General features: G+C 38.7%; 1 protein-coding gene across 1 annotated transcript in view; it reads right to left on the reverse strand.

The window, feature by feature from the left end:
• Positions 1–24,994, reverse strand: part of itga11a (integrin, alpha 11a) — an 82,176-nt gene that overhangs the window by 50,184 nt on the left and 6,998 nt on the right. Inside the window, exon 2 of the mRNA XM_037534315.1 lies at positions 18,770–18,881. Coding sequence (XP_037390212.1) covers positions 18,770–18,881 — 112 coding nt within the window. The remainder of the gene's footprint in view (positions 1–18,769; positions 18,882–24,994) is intronic.

Raw genomic sequence — 24,994 nt, forward strand, 5'->3', positions numbered from 1 at the left:
GAAACCACGCAAGCAAATCTATTTAAGATCAGTTAACTCAGCTTGAGGAAAGCACATAATGCTAATGATAACTGTGTTTCTAAATAAAGTTTCCAACACTTGTTGTTGGTTAAATCCATTTGGTAAACATGTAAAATTGTGGAAATCTGACTTGTTGTCAAACTGTCCTCAAACTGGATCTTGAGACATCAGGTAAACACTGGTGGAATATTTGTTACTTGCTCACTAAACGTGGATATTCTTGACAGGGATGAAAGAAATGACAGGTATGTGGAATCAGTGAGGAGAGGGGTGTTTAAACAGATTGAGCTGGATGTTGGTGGACTTTATCAGTGAATACACACAAGGTGGTATGTGAGGCTCCAAATGTGTGTGTTGAGCTTTTGTGCGCAACTGTGTGGGCTGTGACCCAGACTGGCATGGCACATAAACACAGCTGGTCCATTACTACTGAACTGTAAACCTGAAAATATTACAGAGAAGACTCCTGTGGAGAGAAAACACCATATACATATTTTCAGTCACAGGCACGCATATGTCAGGTGCGTATCCACAGTCTGGGCCTGCTCTGACTGATCACAGGGCCTATTCAATTAAATATAGGAAAAAAAATAAGGTTGGCACAAAAAAAGTCTATTTCTGCCATTTAATCTGATCTTCTCTATTAATCATGTAATTTCTCACTGCTGATACTGTGTTCATTTTGATATATAAACAATGTGATCTATGAAATAAAAAAAATAACTGTCATAACCTGCCTTTTTGAACATGAAGCACCTGAATAGGAATCCAAGCCACACACCAGTTGCACTTTATCATTACTCTTTTAGCACTTCTAAACTTCAGTTATAGGACTAGTATAACACATATATATATATATATATATATATATATATATATATATATATATATATATATAAAACAGTGCCTTGTTCATGAGGTCAATGAGCACAAACTGCTTCAGTTTGCTAATCAGCTGATCAGCTCACCAACCAATCAGCACTTAATAGCAGTAATGCTCATTTTTATTTTTTGTAAAATTCATCCTGTTCCCTTAAATTAAAGAAAGGTCCTGGACAAGTACCGTATTTTCCGGATTATAAGTCGCACTTTTTTTCATAGTTTGGCCAGGGGTGCGACTTATACTCCGGAGCGATTTATAGTCCGGAAAATACGGACTTCACGGCAACCGGGAGAATGCGCCACGCTACGTTCTCGGAAGTCATTGAATGGATCAGCAAAGCATGGGCTTCCGTGAAAACCGAAAGCATCCTGCTGGGATTCAGAAAGGCTGGAATAATTGCAAATGTAACTGACGACGAGTCTGACAAAAGCGACGAAGAAGAGGAAGCGGCGCTTCGTCCATCTCCAGAGTTAGCGGAGTTGTTCATAAGTGACACTGAGGGTGAAGAGTTCAATGGATTTGATGATTTGGAGTGATATAAACTTTGATAAAAATGGTTTGATAAACTTGTTAGCATGTTCTTTGTTATAGTTTGTCATTGTTATCTGAATAACTGTTCATGTTACGTTAACTTGGATTTTATGAACCCCCCCCCCCAGTTTTTTTTTCTTTACTGTGCATTTTTTTGGCTGGTGCGACTTATACTCCGGAGCGACGTATAATCCGGAAAATACGGTAGTTAGGCACTATTTCAACTTATTGTTTTTAGCCGTTTAGCACCATTTACCCCCATTCTTTGAGGACTCCCTCACAGGCGCCTTCTTGCCATTTTGCAGTCAAGTTTTTGATATAACAGGAGAAAAAGGAAGTGGCAAGGCTCCACTTAAACCAACTCTGATGTTACTGTTTAAAAAGGGGCACACACACTTGACATAACTCCTCTGGCAGCAGATTTAAAGGAGCAGCTCTCTTTTGTTAATCGCGTTGTGTTAATCCTCTGGGTTCTAAGGGCATTTTCTCGATTTTTCGCATATTTTCAATTATACTTTAAAGGCACTTGCATTCAACATGATATCCATATCTTTCATATTGAAATAGTATGTTATCTCTGTTACTACTCTCCAAAACCACTGCAGCAACTTCAGTGGCTATAAACTCTTTGCCCGCTATTTCATATGTGTCTCTGATAAAGAATGAAGGGTTTCTGATGTGATGGGCAAGTCCTTAGTGATTTACACTGGTCAGTTTCATGCAAAATGTAGATGGACACACAAATCCACCAGTTACACATGGTGAGAAGCAGATGATGTGTACCTCAACCCTTCTTCATAGCCTCATAACTTCGGATCATGCATGATCTTGCAATACGATTAAATCAAAACGGCAGACTCTAAGGTTCGGAAAATGTTTAAAGCATATTTCTGCACTGTGTTATCTAAAAGATAGAGAATTTGATGTGTGGTTTGTGGACCCCAGAAGGTTAAAGCTCCAACTATGGTCGAAGGTCACATGTAAAAATGAGACCACAACAGAGTATTCATTCTCTACCTAATTCCCAAAGGCAAAAATAAATTTGCAAAGTTTTTTTAATAGTTCATATTTAAAAAGTTGATGCATCTTGGGTGCATAAAACGCTATTTTACTACAAAAGCTAAAATGTCATAATGCCGAAGTGTCAAAGCAAATGTCCATTTACGAAGTTAAGACATAAATGGCTCAAACATCTTTTATGCATGACATGGTAATGCACACTTGATGGTTTGTTGTGTTGTTCTTCCTTCACATCTTAGCTGTCTGATTTAACAGAATCATGTAGAAGCATTTTAAACAGATATATTGATGACTGCACTGCTGTCTGCAGAACCATGAAGACTGATATTATGACAATGTAAGACAAAGCAAAAAATTTAACATTCTTGGTTGCCTACACACTTTTTCACAGGCTTAAATCAAAAAATAATTTTTGCTTACACCTCTGGAATACATCATTCAAATGTGATGGTAAAGGCACTCTAGAGAGCAGTTTTCATGGGTATAACAACTGTAGAAAGCAGCAGGCTTTCTTTCATGCTAAATACCCAAGGAGGAATCATTACACTATTCAGAGAGGCTGGTCCTAGCAGGAGTCCTCATGGAGAGTCAAAAGCTGTTTACGCATTTCATGATGCAAATTCTTTTCCCATGAAAGTAATCTCAAAGGAGAAAGACACTCTGACACTATTCGAGATTAGACAGTACTTCTAAGTCTAAATGGGATTATAAATGTAGGCAATTGACTTTATAAAGTACTACAAACATCAGTAGCACCAAAGTGTTCATAAGCATTCTCATAGCCCTAAAAAAATGACCTTGCGGTAAAAGTCAAAGATGGAAAGAAAAACAACTGAGATGGCGTTAAAGTAACATGGGCACAACAGCTCAGCCAATATGAAGAACAAAAGTTCGTTCATTGGAAAAGACAACCAAGAGCAATACTTGTTATTAAACTGCACATTTTCCGTAATGGAGCACTTTTTGCCCTTTTAAGATTGCAACATGAGCTCTACAATCATGCAAAGCCGTTCTTACTAATCTTAAACAGTAAGCTCCTTTATTCACTGATATGCATTCTTTCAGTATATTTGGAGCGAATGCCTAATAAAACTTGAGGTCTAGTGCTCATGGTTCCTCATCAACCGCAAAGCCCCTTTTCCACTTAATTCCACATTATTCTCCTTGATGACGGATGATTCAGCGTTTCGGAGGGGTCCAAACATGCCATTTAAACATGGTGCCAGCAGCGCAGAAGGAACATGTCTTAATGTTGCACACGAATGGTCTGCTGACGTGAAGAGTTTTGGCATGCCAGACAGTAGGGGTTAACACGCTACTCTCATCTCTTCAGGACCACAGTAGCTCAAAGGAACGAAATTCGATACTCGTTTATTGCAGATCCAGACCTCCGTCAGCGCTCAGCTGTGGGCCAGAGGTCATGCTGTCGGACCCCTGGCCCTGAAACACAGCTCAGTTTCAGCATGCCTGGCTTGGATTTTAAATCTGGATCTACAAAAGTTGGATCAAACTTTGTTAACAATGAAGGTTTCTTTGTTTCAATAAGTACAGCTTGTGTTGTGCTGTGTCACAAACATAATCTGTGGTTAATTTAACTAGATAATTAATGATGCTTTAAACTGCTTTATTCTGCTACTGCTAACATCTGCAGTAGAGGCTTTCACACCTACCTTTGCCAAATATCTCTGGAAATAATCATAGCTAAGTAGGTTCTGATGGTGCTGATATTTCCACAGCTATTAATATTGTGAATATTATCATCATTATTACTGTCTTTGGCACCTTACTTTACACTAGAGGGTTCATTTCAGGATACAAATGGTTGAGAAAGAGAGAGAAAGAGGCCATTATACCAGTGATTTATGGGTGTTTAGCTGTTTCTAGTCCAATGACATGAGCTGTTAAACCGTCTAGCGTACGACTCATTAGGGTCAAGTGTTCTCCAACACACTGAGGGCGGCAGCGCAGAGGTCACCTCACCACTAAGGAACACCAATGGAGGCCATACACATCCTCCCACAGAGCACAAGGAGACCCTGAGTTTGTTAAAAAGGCTGCAGGGGAACAAGTAAGGATTGATGTGCCATGAATGTTATTCCTATTAGGAGATGGCGAGACACTGAACATGAAACCAAATATCTCAGGTCTAAAGAGAGAAAGAGAGGGAAGTGACAAGCTCTTTCATCACCTTCATATATGTACAGAGTCTGAAGCACCAGGAAAAGTACTCATGCATAAAGCAGATTCCCTCTAATCTACAAATTCTAAATTAGTTAGTGACAAAGAAAAACCTACAACTGCTACCATATTAATCTACCGCACGGGATTTAGTCGTAGTAAAAAAAAATATGTACATATATTTCTCAGTATTCAAAATTATTGTGAATATATGTGAAGGCATAGCAGGCAAATTAAAAACAATAGAAAATATAGGTACATATACTCCTTCATATCCAAAATATATGTGCCATGTTATGAATGATCAAGTTAAATAAATCACAATGAAATAGTAATTTATGTTATCAGAGACACCAAGGGAGTTATTGGTTACCAGGTTAAGAGTCCAACCTGGTAATAAAGGTTAACTGAAGCCTTTGTTGAGCCTATTTAGTAAAGATCAGGCTAAAGAAATCAGTACTTACGTATTTTTTAGTTGGTACTCCATTTTAAATAAATGCAGCTCAAGCTGTATGTGATTAAAAATCATCAATCATAGATAGATAGATAGATAGATAGATAGATAGATAGATAGATAGATTTTACTTGGGAAAAAAGTCTGGTTCAATTGACTTACATTAAAAATAAGTATTTTTCCTTCTCCTGTAAAGTTACCATTTTGGAGATACAAGGTTTTGTTCCAGCAGCAGCAATACTATCTAAAACATTTAAGAGAGAATGTAGCAGCTCTTTCAACCAATTTGCCAGATCTACAAAAAGGAAGGGAAACACCATAAAAGGTGCACGTCATTCACAATAGGCATGTGGTAATTTTGACCAGTTTTACTGTTTGTGTATTCATTAGAATGAACAGATATTTGGTTGAAATTAGGGTTGTAGACTTACTGTTTTAGGTTATGGTGTTAGGAAGCTAACAAAATTCAGTAGCACAAATTTTGCAGCTTGCAGAGGAATATGTTTGAAAATATGTTTATACATTCAAAAATAACCAAGGCCTTGACTTTTGCATCAGCTTTTATGTTGGGTGAGCTAACACTAGACAAAACCAGCACCACAGTAGAAGCTAAATAGGACTTGTCATGTTCTACACAAAGTCTTTTCTGTTCTGTGGATGTGCCAACATATACGTTTGTCAGAGAAATGTATTTTTTGCAGTGGCTGGACCTAGCTAACATCAGCTAGCGTAGCTAGCATTGCACTTCTTATTTAGAAACTGGCATCTTTGAGAGTTAACAGAATACTCCAGCACCTGTGCACACTTCTTCTAAATGAATAAAGCATAATAAATCACAATTATTGCCAAATTAATATCCTGAAAGTCTATAAATGTATATTTAAACCTTTATGCATACAATCATCACAGTAAATGATCATCTACACATGGCCATCATTCTGCTAAATCAATTTCATGAAAAAAAGTCTTCAAAAGCCAGTGGTAACAGTTTAGCACTCTCAGAGTTGAGTTGTGGATATTGGTTTAACCTGACCATTTTAGTGTGGATTGATTAGTCCGGCCTGCCAAACCACTGCATCGCATGCGTATGAAGATGATTTAGGCTATCATTGTATTTCAGCTCTATTTTAACCCAAAAGAGGGCTTCTGTGAGCGTCCTGCTGCTTCAGGCATTCAACAACTAAAGACCAAGCAAAGGTCAACACTCAATATGGGAGATCCACTGCCACCTTTAAAAAAACAAACACACTGATGTGTGTGGGTGTCTGTGGATGTATGTGCTCTGAAACTCATCACCTCATTGCCAGGAAAGGAAAATGTACACTAGAGGAGGAAAGATAAACGAGCATTCCTTGCAAGCTTTTTTTTCTCTTTTTCTTCTACTCATCACTGCAGGTCTTGCTCACTGTCCCAGAAAGGAATGCCTACTGAAAAACAGTTCACCCTGTACTGTGCAAAAATCAGACCAGCCTTAATTTATTCAATATCCACTCAATCAGCCAATAAATACTTGTTTTCCAGCGTCAAGAATAAAAGAAGAAAATATATTCACTATTTAAGAGCTTCCATTCTTTTTTGGGTGACTTGCTTTGAGTTTTCCAAAGAAACTTTTCCCCATCTGCCAAGTTCATTCTTAGAATTTGGTTGTTTTTTTCTTCTCATTAATTAAAGTGATGCCAGCACACTCAATAATGTTGAGGCTTTGATTCTGGGGTGGTCAGTCTGTTGTTTTGAGAACACCAGCAAAACATTTTCTTTGCTTATTGACAGCTACACATGCTTACAGGTCTCTGACTTTTGCTCAGTACTCTGTATGATAGAATCATTACCTTATCATATAGGTCAGCTTTAATGTTAAGATGCTTTGAAACTATGGGTTGAGTTTCCACTGAGATCTAGACACGAGACAAAAGGAAACAGTTTGTGCAAGTCTTTTAAACTCTGTTCCATGAGGGACAAATACCATCATTAAGGAGCTTGAGTTTCAATGGCCCGTGCTGATGGACGGAAAATGACATATATTCGTATCAGAAATGCAGATCAGAAAAATGTATTTCTGAAGTGCCGCTTTACTAAGCTCTAACTAAAATCAGCTGTGTTTCCACTCCTGAACTGCCTCTTAGTCAAAGGTCTTTTATTAAGTCATTCTCTCTCTCTTGCTCACCCTTTCTGAACTCAGATTCTGTTCCTATCCAAATAGCATGTGTAGATGGTTACAGATTGTGCCCTTAGTCTTCAGGATGCATATGAGCTGAAGAATCTGGCACTAGCCACAGTAGAAATAGGAGGTAAGGACAGACCTCAAAATATTTAAATCTGGCTTTGATTGACTGTGTTGTGTGAGCCTCTGCTGAACTGAAAATGACCAAAAGAAAGGTCAAACAGTACACGTACATGGGAAGAAAAGACTCAGCATATAAAAGACTTGCATATGAAAGCACACACTTATGCTGCACACAGTATACAAATAATCATACACTCCTTATTGGACCAAAGGTGAGTTGACCGAGTATGGAGCCATGCTGCACGCCCCTAGAGAACTCTCCTCACTTCAAAGAGGCACTGAGATCCTGAACCCTCCAGTGCTTCTTCTGGAGACCATGGGATTCCTGAAATAACCAACATATCCATCACCCCAGAAAAAATCCTCTGCCCAAAAACACTCACATGGATCCTGAGACTTGCACAAAGCCGGCTGTGTGGAGCACGATCTGCTTTCAACATCACAGAATAAGGAGAAAGCAGTAAAGTTTCACTGGAGTACGCCAGTGCAGCCGAGTGGCCTGAGATGGGTATAAGCAAACCAAGGCTGTGTTACTTAGGTCTAGGACAGAGACTCATGTAAAATGTAAGTCACAATATCTACAACAAGGGCTCAGATTTGGACTTGCACTCATCTGTTTCAAATGTGATAAACAGTAATGTTGTTCTAAGCTTTAAGTCCAGTATCAATTTGTATTCCAAAAGCTCTCTGTGGTGAACAGTCTATGTGGTTCTGTACACTTCAATACAATATGAAGTTAGGTGCCAGTATTGGTCAGACCTATATTTACTTTTCTAACAATGGGCAAAAATGTCATTTTGCAAAACATTTTATTCTCCCATGACCAAATCCAAGTTCTATTGCCCACACATAGCTTATCATAGCGCAGATAATGTGCTCAAGAAGCTCTTTTGTAGGAAAAAATGGGGGAGGCAATGCTGAAAAAAAGTGTTTTGAATTCCTTTGAGTCAAATCTGCATATCCTTTATCCTGCATAAATTACATTTTAAATAAGTACATAATCTCACTCACTTAACTAAGAGAATAAAGCAAGTTTGGGGATCTAACAGAATAATGGCCCAATTAGGTCACGGTCACAGGCAATGCCAAATGTTTCTCTGAATGAGGTGAAACCAAGAGTGCATGCACTATTGTCATGCATGGCTTCTGGTTGTCAACCGTAGTGACGTTTTGAAACGGATTAGCCATGGTGAATTGACCTCAATTTACTTTTGCAAACATATATCAAAACTTATCAGATTGTTCAAAACATCTTAATGGGACCAGCATATGTTTGAGGAGTAGTTTCCTTTCACATTTCATCTTAATGGAGTGCAACAGTACATACATGTTTACCTGTGTATTATATGCCATGTTTAGTCTATAAAGGCTAATCATAAGATTTTCTTTGAAACATGATTTTTCCACCCAAGGAAAGGCAAAGTATTGGCAAGTGGTGAAGGATAGTGGACAGGGATTTAAATCTTTAAGGGTTTAGCTTATCTCTTAGTTTACTTGAACTGAGAACCATTTGCCACTGTGTTTGCACAGTGTGAAATTAGACCTCTGCATTTTACCCATCCATGCAGTAAAACACCCACATACATGCACACTAGTGAACACACTATCCACGGCATCCGGGGAGCAATTGGGGGTTAGGTGCCTCGCTTAACCCTCATAGGGTCTTCGGGTCTGTGGGACCTGTTTCCAGTTTTTCGCTCAATAAAAATATTACAAATAATTATTTTTTCAAACTAAGATTCACTGGCCTTGGCTCCTTTTCTGTACGGAACATAAATCAGAAAACATTTTCAATGACCCCCCCCATATACCGCCCCTTCACATTTATATTACATACAGGGTCTTCGGGTCCTCTGGACCCGGGGCTAGTGAAAGTGTGGAAACCATAGGTTCTCTGTGTGTGTGTGGGGATGTGTGAATGGATGAGCACCCACAGGGTGCACCCACTGTTCCCGCACAAGTTTGCAACATTGTTGCAAAGTTAAGAGCACCATCACTGCCAGCACCCACATTCCCACACATTTCACCTTCTATCTCGTGGGAATCAGTCTTGTGGATCTAACACTATAAACAGCTCTGTCAGCATGGTTCTATACCATAAATGATCAAGATGGCAAAGCGATTCACTGTTCAGAGTGCCTTACAGCTGATATTGGAGGAGACAGAGGGTTCTCATAGTGATGCAGAAGAAGAAGTTTCGGAATATGAAGATCACATTTCTGAAAATTCAGAGTCTGACCGAGTTTGAAGAGAAGGATCAGCATCAGTCAGCTCCAAAGCATAAAAGAGCCTCAGGACCAGCCCATCAGCATCCAGGACTATATGAGCAGCCAGCCATAGGACCAGCCTGTCAGCCAGCTCCAAAACGCAAGCAAACCACAGGACCAGCCCGCCAGCAGCTAGCCCCAGGACCAGCCCATGAGAAGCTAGCCACAGGACCAGCCAAGCAGGGTCTTTGGAGATAGGTGGAGGTTTGTGAATGAAACCGATTTGGATGCTTACTTTGGGGTTCTTATCCTTGCTGGTGTTTTCAGGTCCAAAGGGGAGGCCACAGAATCCCTATGGCATGAAGAAACTGGCAGAGAACTTTTCCGGGCAACGACGTCTCTGAAAACTTACATAATAATTTCCAGGGCCATACGTTTTGATAACCGTGATGATAGACCAGCTTGACAGCAGAGAGACAAGCTAGCTTCCATCAGAACAGTGTGGTACAAGTGGGTGGCCCGTCTCCCCCTGTTTTACAACCCTGGGCCCAACGTCACAGTTGATGAGCAGCTGATGCCATTTCGGGGTCGCTGCCCTTTCCGGCAGTATATCCCATCTAAACCTGCCAAGTATGGTATAAAGATGTGGGCTGCCTGTGACGCTGCTTCATCTTATGTGTGGAACTTGCAGGTCTACACAGGGAAATGCAATGGAGGATCCCCTGAGAAAAATCAAATAATGAGAGTAGTCCTCGATATGGCTCAGGGACTTTCTGGACACAACATCACATGTCACAATTTTTTCACATCACACCAGCTAGGACAAGAGCTGTTAAAGCGGAAGCTGACTATGGTGGGAACAGTACGTAAAGGCAGGTCTGAGCTCCCTCCCCAGCTCCTGAAAACAGAGGACAGGCCTGTCCAGTCATCAAAGTTTGTGTACATGGCTGACACGACCCTGGTATCATATATACCAAAGAAAGGTGGACAGAAAAACACAATATACATGCACCCAGTGCAAGAAATACATATGCAACACACACACAGTGAAACTCTGCCCTTCATGTGTGGTATAGTGGATGGTATAAAAATGGCCACATTCAATGTGGTTAATGTGTTCAGTGGGGCTTAACTGACCTGAGCAGGTCAAATAAAAAAAAATCCATTTTACTTTTGGAAAAACATGTTTCATTTGTTCATTTCTTGTTGTTATTTTTATGTTTTATGATGCATGTCCTTATGTTACATTTTAAATAAAAAGAATTAACCAAAACGAGTGGCATTTCTATTCATAAATGTGATTTAACAAAGGTAAACGCCACAAATTTAACCCATGTGTTGTTTATATTACTTGCAATTGGGATAAAGTAAACATCTGCTGAGTATATTAAAATAAGATAATTGATTATGTTAAATTAAAAGCCCCAAAATGCATCGGGTCCACCAGACCCAGCAGGACTCTTTATGTAACAAAAAAACGAAGACCCTATGTGGGTTAAGGACACTTCAGTCATGGACCATGAACCGAGGGGATTGAACCGGCAACCTTCCGGTCACAGGGCTGGTTCCCTAACCTCCAATCCATGACTGCCCCAGCACTTGCAGCAATTAATACATATTAAAAGTAGTGAACTATGACCAGCTAAGCCTTCAGTTTGGATCATAAATATAAAAATGAGACAAAATCATCTCTACAGTCATGCTAATTTCTGCTAGTGCCACAATAAGATTTTAGTAGCACTAAGCTAATGGTGATTCAGATTTTTTGCATTTTTAGGTCATACTAGATTGAAAGTGTGCATTTCAAGATGTAAAACATGTTTAATGTTTTATTTGAAGCTTGAGACACATTAACATATATTTTATCTTGTTGCAGTTTTACAGTGACTGTTTCAGAGCTCTGATATTGAGCTGCCACTGTTTCCCCCCAGACTGACATGCATTGGTCAGGGAGGATTCCAGAAAGGGTAGAGTGACCTTTTTCTTCTTGGTTCTGGGCACTGTCAATCAAATATGATTAGTTGACTCCACTGTCATTTCTAATTATGTTAGTGGTTTATCTGACAAGTAAGGCCTTCAGTTGATCTTCTGAAGTTCTAACCAATGGTAGAGCTCACCCAGATGTATCTAGCTAGATGTCACGGAGAAACAAAAAAATATTTTTTCCTTTTTTCTAGTGTTTCTGTGTCTAAAACTTAACAGTGAAATAAGAAAATCTTTACAATATTTTCTTACAATACTAAATATAACTAACATGATGATATATTAAGCAAAAATGAACTTAAATTACAGAAATATTACAGATTATTTCATAGAAATCATTAGGACCTCTCTGAAGGCCTACAAATGCCTGAGTGTTTCTATATTTCTTTGACAAACTAACATGTCGGCACATTGTCAACTGTGGAGAAAGAGGACAAGTCTTCATCAACATTCAATGTTTCGTCTGTTAGCATTAGTGTAACCTTAAATCTAAAGTACTCCACCAATAAGGTGCCTAAGTAGTTTATTTTGGCTGTTTTACACATATTTTTCTTTCCACCGCAGCCACCTGCTCATTAACTCTTCAAACAACAAAAATTTGTCAGAATGCACATCCTTAGTCTTAACATCTACTTAAAAGCTCTAATCAGAAATCATCAGTTCTGAGGCAGCTGTGAGGCTGTTTTCACTGTTAAGGGTGCTGTCATGGTGCTTTAAGACTTTTTAATGGCATCTAATTGAAAACTCCCAGAAAAGGAGACTGCTCAGGTCTTAATTTTATCTTGGCAGCTTCTCTGCCTCTAAAAGGGTGCTAATAAGGCCACTGCTGATCAGGAAACATACCTCCATGACTGCTTTATGTAATCCTGCCTGACTGATTACATGTTTGTTTCTGTTCCAAACACAGTGCTTTTTCTAATAGGTTTTAAAGAAACTAGCCACTAATTTGTGGAACATAGAGTTTAGTATTTGTGTGACGATAGTTACACAATCCGTTAGCCTGTAATTACGCACAAATAGCATCTGATGTTAAAATGATCTAAGCTTGCTGAGGCTGCAGAAATTTGCGGAGTGCAGAATGCATCTGTTACTCTGCTACTTGGAAAAGTGAGAGGTTTTCATAAAGGCCAAAGCTGAGCTGTACTTAAATGTACTGTATTTTTCAACATCTTGCCAAGATGGGGGGGGCAGGGAAAAAAACACAGACTCCAGTGAGGTCTGTACACTCCAGGGTCTTGCTAACCACAGTCGACTTGTTTGTAAGAGTTGCCAGCCCCTCTTCTAGCTCCTCATTGCGAGTCTTGAGCTCAGGGAGCACATCTTTTTCCAAGCAGCAATGCTGGGGGCCAAGGCTCCTCCAAGAAAACATGCAGCGAAAGAAAGAAAGACATAAAGAGAGAACGAGAGAAAGAGAGTAAGACTGAATTTCTGTGTTCAGTGACCTCTGGCTCCACTTTAAATCATTATTTTATTTCTCTCGAAGGACAGACAGCGCAGACAAGGGGTTAGTGTCCACTGACCTTCAGTCCAGCATAAGTCAGAGCCCTTCAATCAACTCAGTAAACATAATTGGCATCATGAGCCATTTTCTACATAATAAATAACTAATTGGCTGGGTAAACAGGCTCTATGACTCCTTTCAAATTAATCATAGCAGCGTAGTTGGAAGGAAGGGAAAACATGGGCTTAAATTTGGCTTTCTTAATGCCTTGACATGTTGCGAAGAGTCATAAAGTGCTTCTGAATGGAACTGAGTGACAGCTGGCAGTGTCCTTTGTGTGCCTAAAGCATTCCCCCTATTCAATATGATCAAAAGTTGTCAAACTCCATGAAGACAATTAGCTTCTGTCCACAAGTTCTCTGCTCAGTGCCTCTCTCTTTCCTATTACCCAGAGCTGAGCCAGTGCAAACACTCCAACTCCTTGATGCTCTTACATGAGCCCAAAAGAAAAATATTGTATTAATTTCTCACTACGAAGCGACCTGCTGTGCAAACTTCCATTCTATTAACTCTATAGAGTCTACACTACCTTTCACAGCTCTATTTGTGCTAAAGAAAAGTAGCTGGCTTTCTTTCTTTGCTTGTTGCATTTCTACCTTAACAAACAGCAATGATTTATTTCACTGAGAAGCTTCAGTAACTGAAAACTAAACATTAATGATTATTTTAACACTCCTGTATTTATGCTTTTGTGAAATGTTTTGGCCTCTATGATCATCAAAAATGACTGTCTGATGAAGATTCACGACATGTTCTTAAACTGCAAAATGGTTCATACTCTTGTGCCCTTGAGTGTGCGTAGATTCTGTTCTTACATAAAAACAAATCCCAAATATGAAAAAAAAATAAATAAATGACAGATTTTTCGTAAAATGGGTTTTAAGAAGAAATTTCTTCTTAAGAACAGTTGGTGAATGAGGCCCAGTGATTCCAGATGGTGGTGTATGTTCATTAAATGTGTGCACTGTAAAAAAAAAGTTATGCAAATTTGTACATCATTCTATATGAATAAAACATTTTTTGGAACTCTCTCTCTCTCTCTCTCGTCTCTCACACGCATGCACACACAGGAGCCAGGCCAGGCACACACGGCACACTAAAAAATTTCCTTTGGCCTGTAGATGATTTCCAGATGTGGTATGAATGGGGGCTAGACAGAGGGGGGGTCTGTTTGGCAGTCGCTCACTTGAGAAAGTCTTTGTTGATATCTCCAAATCAGCCCAGCTAAACTGACAACACACTCTCCAATTTAAACTACAGGCTAGCCACTGAGCCATTACGGAGAGCTATCTGGAGAATGTAGAATAGGTAGAGGTATTTTCATCATGATCTGGGGAACAACATGAATTTCATTCTCATTACTCAAGCAGCAATGCAAGTTAAATGATCCTTTTCTACTAAAGAAGCTTTCAGGTCGCTGAGCTGATGTATGGAAGCGGCATGAGTACCATTTATGTGGAGAGTCTCTAACCAACCCTTTTCTGCTCCGATTGCATTGATGTATAGCTGGGTAATATGACAATGCTTGTCATTGTCATGATAAACTGCATCAATATATACTTTTCTGAGCATATTATGTATATTGTCAGTACAGTAGTGCGTTTGATTAAAAAGAGGGCCTAATCAGTCCTGTCTGAATTTAGTGCAGGGCACGTTGTGAGATTTTGAATATTGTATATAATAAATGTATACATCATTTTCCATAGTAGTTTTTTTATCTTAGCAGATATCAGAAAAAAATCAATACGCAGAGGGAAAAAAAGTGCTAATTCTGCCTCTTACTCTTACTCTTCTAATGCACCCTCTAGGCACCCTCTAGGTCATTTAGTCTTTTTAAAATGAAAAGAAAATTATATGTTGTATATCCAGTTGTATGTCATTGCTACCATTTTAATGCAGGCATATGAATGCATAAGCTTGTAAGTTTTAGGTCACCTCTTATTGTTACTTTGACAGAGTTACTTTGAATTCTGATCTGATCATGCTTGTCTTGTTCAGAAACTGCTACACTGCATCTAACAATAACGACAGTGGTACATGTATTATCGCTGCTTCTTTTGACATGCAATTTGATGCATTAGTTTAACCACTATAATGGTTACATCACAACCAACAGAACAAGTGATGTAATCAGTTAAAGATGCTGGCATCTATAGTGTTAACTCCTATTAACATCAGTTCATCTCAGAGATCCAGTCACAGTCACCAGGTATCATGTAAATCTGACTGATTTGAAATGTTTTCATAACACTCCTAGATTTTGTGAGTACAGAAGAGCAAATGTGTTCTATTAAAGCAAACCATAGACCCTGTTAATTCATTTGCAATGAAGCTAAAGTTAGGGTTGTGAATACACTGAATTAACTGAATTAAGAAGCATAAATGGAGCTCTAGATGCAGATGCTGACAGTAGCCTGAAGAAATATTCTAACTGTAGAAGCAGTAGAAGCTGTAACTGTGTTCATTATTTGTAAACAGCTGCATCAAGAATCTCTCCATGGGGCTCAAAATGGAGCAAGAATCTCGTGCTCTTGAGGCCTGTAAAAGTACTCCACAATATGTATATACTACCTCAAAAAGGAGTTCTTCAGGTCTACTACAGTAAAGGCATATGGTTATAAATTGAACAATGACGAATCAAAAAACATCTTGAATGCTTAAATAATTCTTTACTTGGTTAAATGGCTCTGCTCTGTGATGGAGAACCTTTAATAAGAAATTGTTATACCTATTGTGGAAATGTCTGAGACATCCTTTCATCTAAGACACCTGTGGATTTTTCAGATCTGAAGCAAGAGTTTGAGTTTCTGTTATCTTTCAAAGATGAAAGCTTTGCTTGTTGTTTATCTAAATGGGACAGTTCAGGTGGTTTTTCAAGGTTGTTCTTTTAAAAGTTTTCGACTTCTTCTTCTTCTTCTTTCGGCTGCTCCCTTTAGGGGTCGCCACAGTGGATCATCTGCCTCCATCTTGCCCTATCCACTGCCTCCTCTACTTTTACACCAACCATCCCCATGTCCACCTTCACTACATCCATAAACCTTCTCTGAGGTCTACCTCTTCTCCTTCTACCCGGCAGCTCCATCTCCAACATTCTTTGACCAATATATCCACTATTCCTCCTCAACACATGTCCAAACCATCTCAACCTGGCCTCTCTGGCTTTATCTCCAAACTGCTCCACCTTCACTGTCCCTCTGATCTGCTCATTTCTAATCTTGTCCATCCTTGTCACTCCCAACGAAAATCTCAGCATCTTCATCTCCACCACCTCCAGCTCATCCTCCTGTCTTTTAGACAGAGCCACAGTCTCCAAACCATACATCATAGCAGGATGCACTACTGTACTCCTCACCACTGTCTCACTATCCTCATACATGTCCTGCACCACCCTAACATACTTTTCAGCTACACCTTACTTCCTCATACAGTACCACAGCACCTTTTTGGCACTCGATAGAACTATTTGTGCTTTTTTTAAATGTATTTATTTTATTTTTATTAAGATTGTATGTTTAAAGTAAATATGAGTATAAACAAAGGTGGGCAATAAGACAACATTTTATTTTTATCATGATTGTTTTTATTCTGGTGATATACACATTTCTGATTGTTTTTCAGTACTTAAAGAACACTGACCACATTTCATTACAAAGAGAGCATAATTAGTCTCATTTAACCTCTCAAAAGGCTAGTTTTATTACACACTTCTGTTTCCTAAGAATAGCTCATCCAGTTTACATAGAAGTCTCTGTAGATAATGAATAATAAGTCTTATTATGTAATAATGGATTTTACAGAGTTAATCAGATTTAATGCAGTACAATGTGTGAAATAATGAGTAATAATAATAATAATTGCATATACTGTTTTTGATAGCAGCTTTTAAATATGACACTACTAGCACATTTTGTCTGTCAAAATATTGTGAAACATATTGTGTATGGTGAAAATAATTGTGAGACGCTATTTATTCCATATCGCCAATCCCTTGATATGCATACACTAAATACACATACTAAATGATGTGTGGCTTTGAAATTGGCCTTGATGGACTGAGATGCAGATCGCCTTTCACTACTAGTATTTTACTGGAGCACTAAACAAAAACAAATGATGACACACAGTAAGTAACTGCATAAAGAGCAAAAGACAATTGAGAAGCACTGGGAAAAAAAAAGAACCAAGACATGAACACATGCGGCATGAGTTTCTGTGGCCAGCTGATGCACTAAGGACGCCAGCAAAGAATCCCCTAAAGTCTAATAACTCCCCTGAATACATCATGAGCAGATTTTTTTTTCATTTTACATGAGATGCAAATTTACTAGTGGTGAAACCCATAAACCATGAGACAAGGAGTTTTTCTGTGTGCTTTGGGTGAAGAACCGGGCTGGACGGGTTGAATAATGATTTCGCTGTTTGCTGAAGTTTTTCATTTATGTTCCCTTCACCTCAAAAGCACTCGACATAAGACAACACTGGGGAGAGGAGTGCTGCTAGATAAACTCAGTGAGCTGATATCTTCTGACCATTTTCTTTTTATCTTTGCCAGTTTTCTCCAGTGTCAGTCGCAGACAGTTCACATCTTTGTAAGTGATGTTTCCTGTACATCTTAGCATCACTGATATCATCAACCTAAGCAGGTTGGTTATTCCTTCCTAATCTAAAGGCCACTGCATACCAGATGCAGCACGCCACGTGGTGTAACACTGTATAGTGGGTTCATTTTCAAGATGAAATATATGACTAACTGAAGTAACATATAATTAGCATTTTTCTGTTTATCTAAAATGGCTGGCTTTCTCTGTGTAAAGTTGAAGTCATATGTCATCTATCATGGCTTTTTATGGTCGTCTTCTGGGTTTACTTCTATGCAGTAATCAAAGAAAGCTAAGTGGCACAGACACAATTGTGGAAGTTCTTTTAAAAAAAGTGGTTTTCCCCATGGTGTGCCTGGAGTGTGGCATCCTTTAAAGAATGGCTAGAGTTAGTCCATAGGCCAAGACATGCCTGGAGTCCAAATTTTGGACTAAAAATGTAACTTTAGAGCTGAAGAGGCAAGGCTAACGTTACTAATGAACACTAAAGCTCAATAGCCACCCAAATAACCCAAATCGTACTTCTTTCAGACTTATTAACAAGAATCAGGATTTGTGACAATGGCTGTCATTAATACGGAGGAATCCGATACAAGATCGGTCCTAACAGTGTTGTCGGAAATGGCTGCCTATGGAGGTTTTGTTCATTTTTATAGCTCACAGTAAGTCATACAGAATCATCAGTACCACATCAGCAAGTCTGCACAGTCTAAATTATGACCTAGATGTGGTTTGAACAGGTTAAGAGAAGCTTGGGGGTGCATTTTTACAAAAATGATTTAAACATTTGGGTGACTATTAAGTTCTAGTGTTTTTAGCAATGTAAGCCTTGCAACTTAAGTTCTAAAGTAAAGAAACAAAATTCACACGATATTTCTCAGACAATTGACTACATCTAGGCTAAGTAGAAAATTGGAGAAGTTTGATCTTGTGTGATGCTATTCCTTTAGCACTTCTTATTTTAAAAGCACTGAAAGTGTGATTTAAACCTAAGCTGATTTCAACCAATATATTTCACATTTCACACTACTATGAGCTGAAAGGGCCATCGCATAACATAAAAAAAAACAAAAAGTGATAGAGGTGATAGATGAAGTAGGGCTCCTTACCACTTCTGTCCTCCGGCTGTGTGTTGCTGCACTGTGTAGCCAAACTGTGTCTGCTTTGGGCCCTTTATGATTCTATGGTTCTTCGTGTCGATGTTAAAACAGTCATGGAGCCCTGCAAAAGAACAAGGAAAAATGAAACATAGACGAATAAAAAACTGAGCATGATCCATCCACAAAATCACTAAGAAGAAATCTGTGTTCATTGGCAATGGTGATTTCTGAGAGGCAGCAGCTCCAGCAGTGACCCAAAGAACCATGGAAAGATTTCACAGTGGCACAAACACAAAGGTACTGCCAAGTTACATAGTTTCCACAGCTAGGGGTTGAGAATGTGAATGCAAGATGCAGACATACACTATATATATAAAACCTCATTTTCAGGACCAATGTAATTCATTTACAGCCATCAATGGACTCCAGTTTAGATGGATCTTTCGTGGCAGGAATACTTGGATTTGAATAACTATTGTTTAAACGTCATCCCAGAGTCATCTTTTAACACCCTAAGTGATTTCAACTGCTCTTGTTCATGTCAAGCTCCAATTGCAATAACTTGAACTTAGACATACAATCATTACTGTTTTGCAGTGGAGAACACTCAGGGCCTTCTAGGCTTTCAGAGAAGGCCTAATAATTTTTAGGAACTAAAAATACATATCTGTGATGTATAGTTAATTTTTATTCAATATAATTATCCTTCAAGTTTTAAGCTCTACAAGTGTTATAAACACTCATTTCATTGATAAGTTTTGGTTGGAAACAAAAGTGTTAAATTCCTAAAATGGCCAACGGAAAATGATTCAATCAGGGTTTTTTTTTTCCCCATATCAGCGAAGATGCAGCCAAGCTCTCCCATTGGTTAGGTCCTCAGGAGCTGAACCAAAGGCCTAATGTGTCACATTAACTATAGTTAGGAAGTTACAGTGGTATCAACTAATCATGTTTTGACTTACAGCAGGTGGAAACAATTTTGTGAGCAAAACATCACTCTAGGACTTATGGAACACCTATATTTTTCCAGCTGCAAATATGAGTAGTAGCTTTTTTTAAACATGGAAAACAGTAGCTGCAGTTCTATACCAGGACCCTTCACTGTAAAACTGAAGTACATAAGGCATAATATATGTCAATACATACATTACAAGTCAAATAAAACACTGAACATCTTTTACAAGCTCTGATTGTATGGATTCAACCGAGAATGGCCAAGAAATGTTGACGTGATTCACTGTTAGCTTAGCACTGATGTACTACTTGAATCCCTTAGAGGTGCTTGTCAATGCTGGTATTATCATAGAGATTTTCTTCCCTCATTTTTGACCAAGTTTTGACAGTTCTGAAAACAAACATCATATTCCACACCACAAGCTTTTTAGTTCAAACAAGTCTAGCTCATTAAAAATGCACCCATTCAAGGAAAGATCCAGCAGCAAACAAGATTGTTTTCATATGCTACCCATGCCCCAATGGAATCACTCAGCAAGACTCTTCTTCTTCCTAGGGGAGCACACCTACCCCCTGGAGCATGGAAAATTTGGCCCCTGGGGTATGCTAAAACAGCAAACACTTCCATGGCGATCTCCCACTGAAACATCACTGTGAAAATCATCCTCCTTCCCCTGTGTCCATGCGTCCTCCCAAACTCACCTGACCCTCTACTGCTCACTCACAGGCCATGGTACAATACAGAGGTTGATTTAACCTCAGTTGGTTTAAACACTAACAGAAGATCTGTCAGTCACTTACAGAGACTGGAATGACACCATCAATCAACTGGAGAGGAAAGCTGAGAAGAATGTGGACGACCCATCAACAGGAGAGTCAGAGAGCAACTAAAGAATGTACTATAGTCTTTGAAGTTGCATAATGTTACATCTTATTAAGGAAAAACAGCAAAAACATTGACACAAAATTATTTATTTCAACAAGCAACTCAACAAATATCACTAGCTGTTCCAAGGAATACATCTTAATATGCATTATGTATGGTGGGCCTGGTAAGGTCATGGATGACCATTAACTATTTCATACAGCTACACCAGAATCGACACATGCTCTCTAAATCTATCACAGCTGCAGATCTAAGAAGCATGAATTTCTTTGATCCAGTTTATATCTATAAGAATTAGAGCAAAATCCCACATTGAAAGCACGATTACCTAAATATGCAGCAATAACAGAAAACAATGGGTTTTAGAACAGACATAAAAATCCCACCTGATCAAAGTCTGAGGTCTTTCTGATGGCTCTGAGTCTTCTTGTCTGCTCTTTAAGCTCTGACTGATCTAAGCAAAAGCATCACCCCCTGTTTTCAGTTAAAAGACTTATCACAAAAGGCTTTTCTCTAAGGGAAACCAACTGTTCTATACCTGTTACTAGCATAGTTCAAGCCATATATTGCAGATGACAGTGATAAGCAGAATGCCTGAATCTTGCATTTCTTTCCAGTAACAGCAGTAAATTAGACAGAGCATCGATGGATGTGGAACACAGGCAGACAGGAGGAGAATTGAGTTAAGCCTTCTTAGCCTTAGTCTGACTCTCCTTAAATCCCTCTTTCTTTCTAATTATCTTCACCCCATCTTTCACTGCCACTGCCTCCCACTTGTTTTACCTCTTTGGCTGCAGTAGAGACTGATCTGCTATTGTTGTGCTGAGAACCAATGCCATGGCGCAGTTTTGCATTCATTAAAATAACTTTTTCCCCACTGCAAAAGAGAATGGACATGAAGTAAAGTGTGTTTCTGTTGGGTTGTGATCCAAAACAAGGTGAAGGGAATGTGCGAAAAAGATATTAAGATCTAGTGAATCAGCCACATTACAGTATGTTTGGTGTCCAAATTTAGCTTCGTCAGTTTAGAGGCTGACGTTGCTAAATGGACACTAGAAGTCAATGGACAAAACCTTTCTGCAGGCACACAGACACAGGTGTTTGAACTGGCTGCTCACTGCTACATGATACATTTTTGTTCATTTTTCTATTTTACAAGAAGTAATACTGTGTCCTAAACTAAACCAACAGGTCTATGTGACCTCAGTGAAGAGCCTGAGGATGTTTGAATGAGAGAGTTTTAAGGATGTACTCATGGAAAAGATTTGAGTGACCATTGACTTACTGTCTTTGTTAACAACAGTGGTACAGTATAGTATGATCACTTTTTTCCAGTAACAAAGTAATGTAACCTAGAGCATCTATAGCCTTAAAGGGTGCTGTGGGTGCCACGCATCCAAAATCAGCTATACAGAGAAGCCTGGAGAATATATCTATCGTTTTACTACATGGGTTGCGGTGTGGTACACTCTGCCTCACTGCACAGCAAAAAGTCAAAAAAGAACAAAGAGGAATCATAAAACTTATATATAATCTTTGGCATATGACAAGATCATTTTTATATCTGTGGTAAATGGAAAAAATGTGTAAATTTTATTTTGCCTTAATATCACAACCAGAACATAAAGAAATGGAGAGAGAAGTAAAGAACAGAGAAGCAAAGAGTTTTTATGAGAAAAAAATAAACACAGCTATTCAGCCACAGTGACCCAGGGTCGAGGAGGAGTGCTTTTTCTGCCTGTCAATAGCAGAATAGCCTAATGTTTCCCATGTCACAGTATGAACTCCCACTGTGAGCTTCTATGAAGGCTTTCATACAGTGAATGAAAATGACCCTTAGTTCACACATTCGCATTCTCACCAGATCTCCTCCCTGAACTGCTTCTCTCCTCATTTTCTCTCTCCCTCCATCCTGTCTTCACTCTGCCAAAAATGCTGATAACAGCCAGACATATCTGACAAACTGACATCTCGAACTGTTTCCTCACATTATTGAAATCTGGATCAAACTCTCGGCTCTTGGGATGCTTCGACTGAGATTCCTGAAGTCCAACCAGAATCAGTACGACTACTAGGCTGGTTTTCAGTGTGAAACACACAGTAAATTTACTGTATTCTCTGAGAAATCACATGTTACTGAATTGAGACTAAAATATAGTACAAAGTCTTTAGTTTCCATTCAAAACAATCATTGAGTACAAGATTCATTAGGAAGAAAAAACAGAAAATGGAATCCACACAGTGTATTTAAAAGAAAATGACAGTACTATCATTTTTTCAGTATTTAGTGTGTCCACTTGATTTCAGTTTTTTAAAGAAATCTACAGGGATATTTTTCCACACCACCAAAGTTCAGTCTTAAAGTTGATTGCTATTTCTGCTTCTCATGATCCAAGTTTATTTCACTTATTTTGCTTATTTTTCTTTTAACTAATGCAGCTTGAATCTAGCCTCCTCAGAAATATCTCTTGCACTTAATCTTAAGAATGCACTTAATCGCTATTTTTACTGGAATACATAAATGATAGTCTCCAACTTTTACACAGTACTGTACTTATTGTATAGGACAAGATGTCAACATTCTTTTAAAATACTGACACTTTTTGACTAACTTCTTTCAATCACAAACCTTCCTAAATTTCACAACTATTCATGTCTATCCATGTCTTGTTTGCTCAAATGGTGTGGCTCTAAATCGGTCAGAGGCACAGTATAAAAGCACAGGCATGCAGCAGATGAATGGACCCCATACTGCCTTCTGCTTCTCCAAGGTCCTGTAAGGAGCCTAACTGTTATGATAGTTTGACTTGGTTATACAGTCTGATCCCCATGCACTTGAAAACATCAGATCAGTCATTCTTCACAGTAAACCAGCAATGATATGAATGCCAATCATCTAAATATTGACACATTCTCCAAGTATTCTCTGTGAATTGCTCAGATCCTGATCCAGCCCTGAAATATTTTCCAAAGGGACTTTTTCTGTTGATGAATTGTTCCATTATTTTTACCCTTTCATGTGTTTTACACATGCTTACAAACATTATTTTTAGTATGCACAACATGTGAGATCTTCATGACAGCTAACTTCCTGTATGCTCTAAGTGTTAACCACAATTAAGTTAAGTGATACTTTTTTAATCCCACAAACAGGGAAATTCCACCTCCACATTTAACCCATCCGTGCAGTGAAACGCCATATACACACTAGTGAATACACATACAAACTAGGGGGCAGTGAGCACACTTGCCCAGAGCGGTGGGCAGCCCAGGCGTTAGGGGTCTTGCTCAAGGACACCTCAGTCATGGACTGTCGGCACTGGGGATCGAACAGGCAACCTTCCGGTCACAGGGCCAGTTCCCTAACCTCCAGCCCACAACTGCCCTTCTATTTCACAATAGAATGTCCCTCTGCTGGGTTAGTAAACATAAGCTTTTTTTTCAGTGCCACCATGTACTTACCCCATGATATACAACAAGCAAAGCAAATGTGTGAGGCATGCACAAGCAAAACAGACAGCAGCATCTGAAACTAGCTGAAGGTTGTGAATAGTACATAACTGGCTCACAGGAAGGTCACTTCTAATGATTTTAACTCCTTATGTTTGCATGTAGTGCACTGTTTTCTTCACTACTTTAACATCCAATTCAACATAGTGTATATAAGAATGTCTGCTATACATTAAAGATGGCAGATGGTGACCGTCCGACATCACCTATTATCATCAAGCAAATATCAGCAGAAAAATACCAGGCTGGATGTCAGAGGGAGAAAAAGTCTTACTGTCTCAAATTATTAGCTTTGTATTTCTTTCTGGAGGGTAGTAGAGGGTTTCAGCAGTTTGAACACGGTGAGCAGTCTCATCTTAAGTGAACTGCTTCAATTACAAACATTCATGTTCATTTTAACACTTAAAAGGCTGCAAATCCATAACCATGAGAATGGCAAAGATCATTTGAGCATTATAATTTTAAAGCATTGATGATTATTTATGTTGGGATATGGCATAAGAAATGTTGAAATAACAAATTTAAACTGTGTTTTGATCATTCTTTATTCATTACTCCATAACTATGCTGTACCAGGTGACAACACAGGTTATAAAATTGATAGTTTTTTTTTGTAAGAAAAGTGCTGGAAAAGCACTGCCAAAGTGCTCATGTCTCATCTTTGTCATCATATGTCAGTGCATCTATGGCTATTTTTATTCTGTTCTGGATTGCAGACTATTTACTGATTCTCACCAAATATTTTGGGAGGTAAATGAGTTAAGATAAACAATCCCAATTCCAATGAAGTTTGGATGTTGTGTAAAACATAAATAAAAACAGAATACAATGATTTGCAAATCCTTTTCAACCTATATTCAATTGAATACACTACAAAGACAAAA

Source organism: Pygocentrus nattereri, chromosome 25, assembly GCF_015220715.1.
Source record: "Pygocentrus nattereri isolate fPygNat1 chromosome 25, fPygNat1.pri, whole genome shotgun sequence".
Taxonomy (NCBI): domain Eukaryota; kingdom Metazoa; phylum Chordata; class Actinopteri; order Characiformes; family Serrasalmidae; genus Pygocentrus; species Pygocentrus nattereri.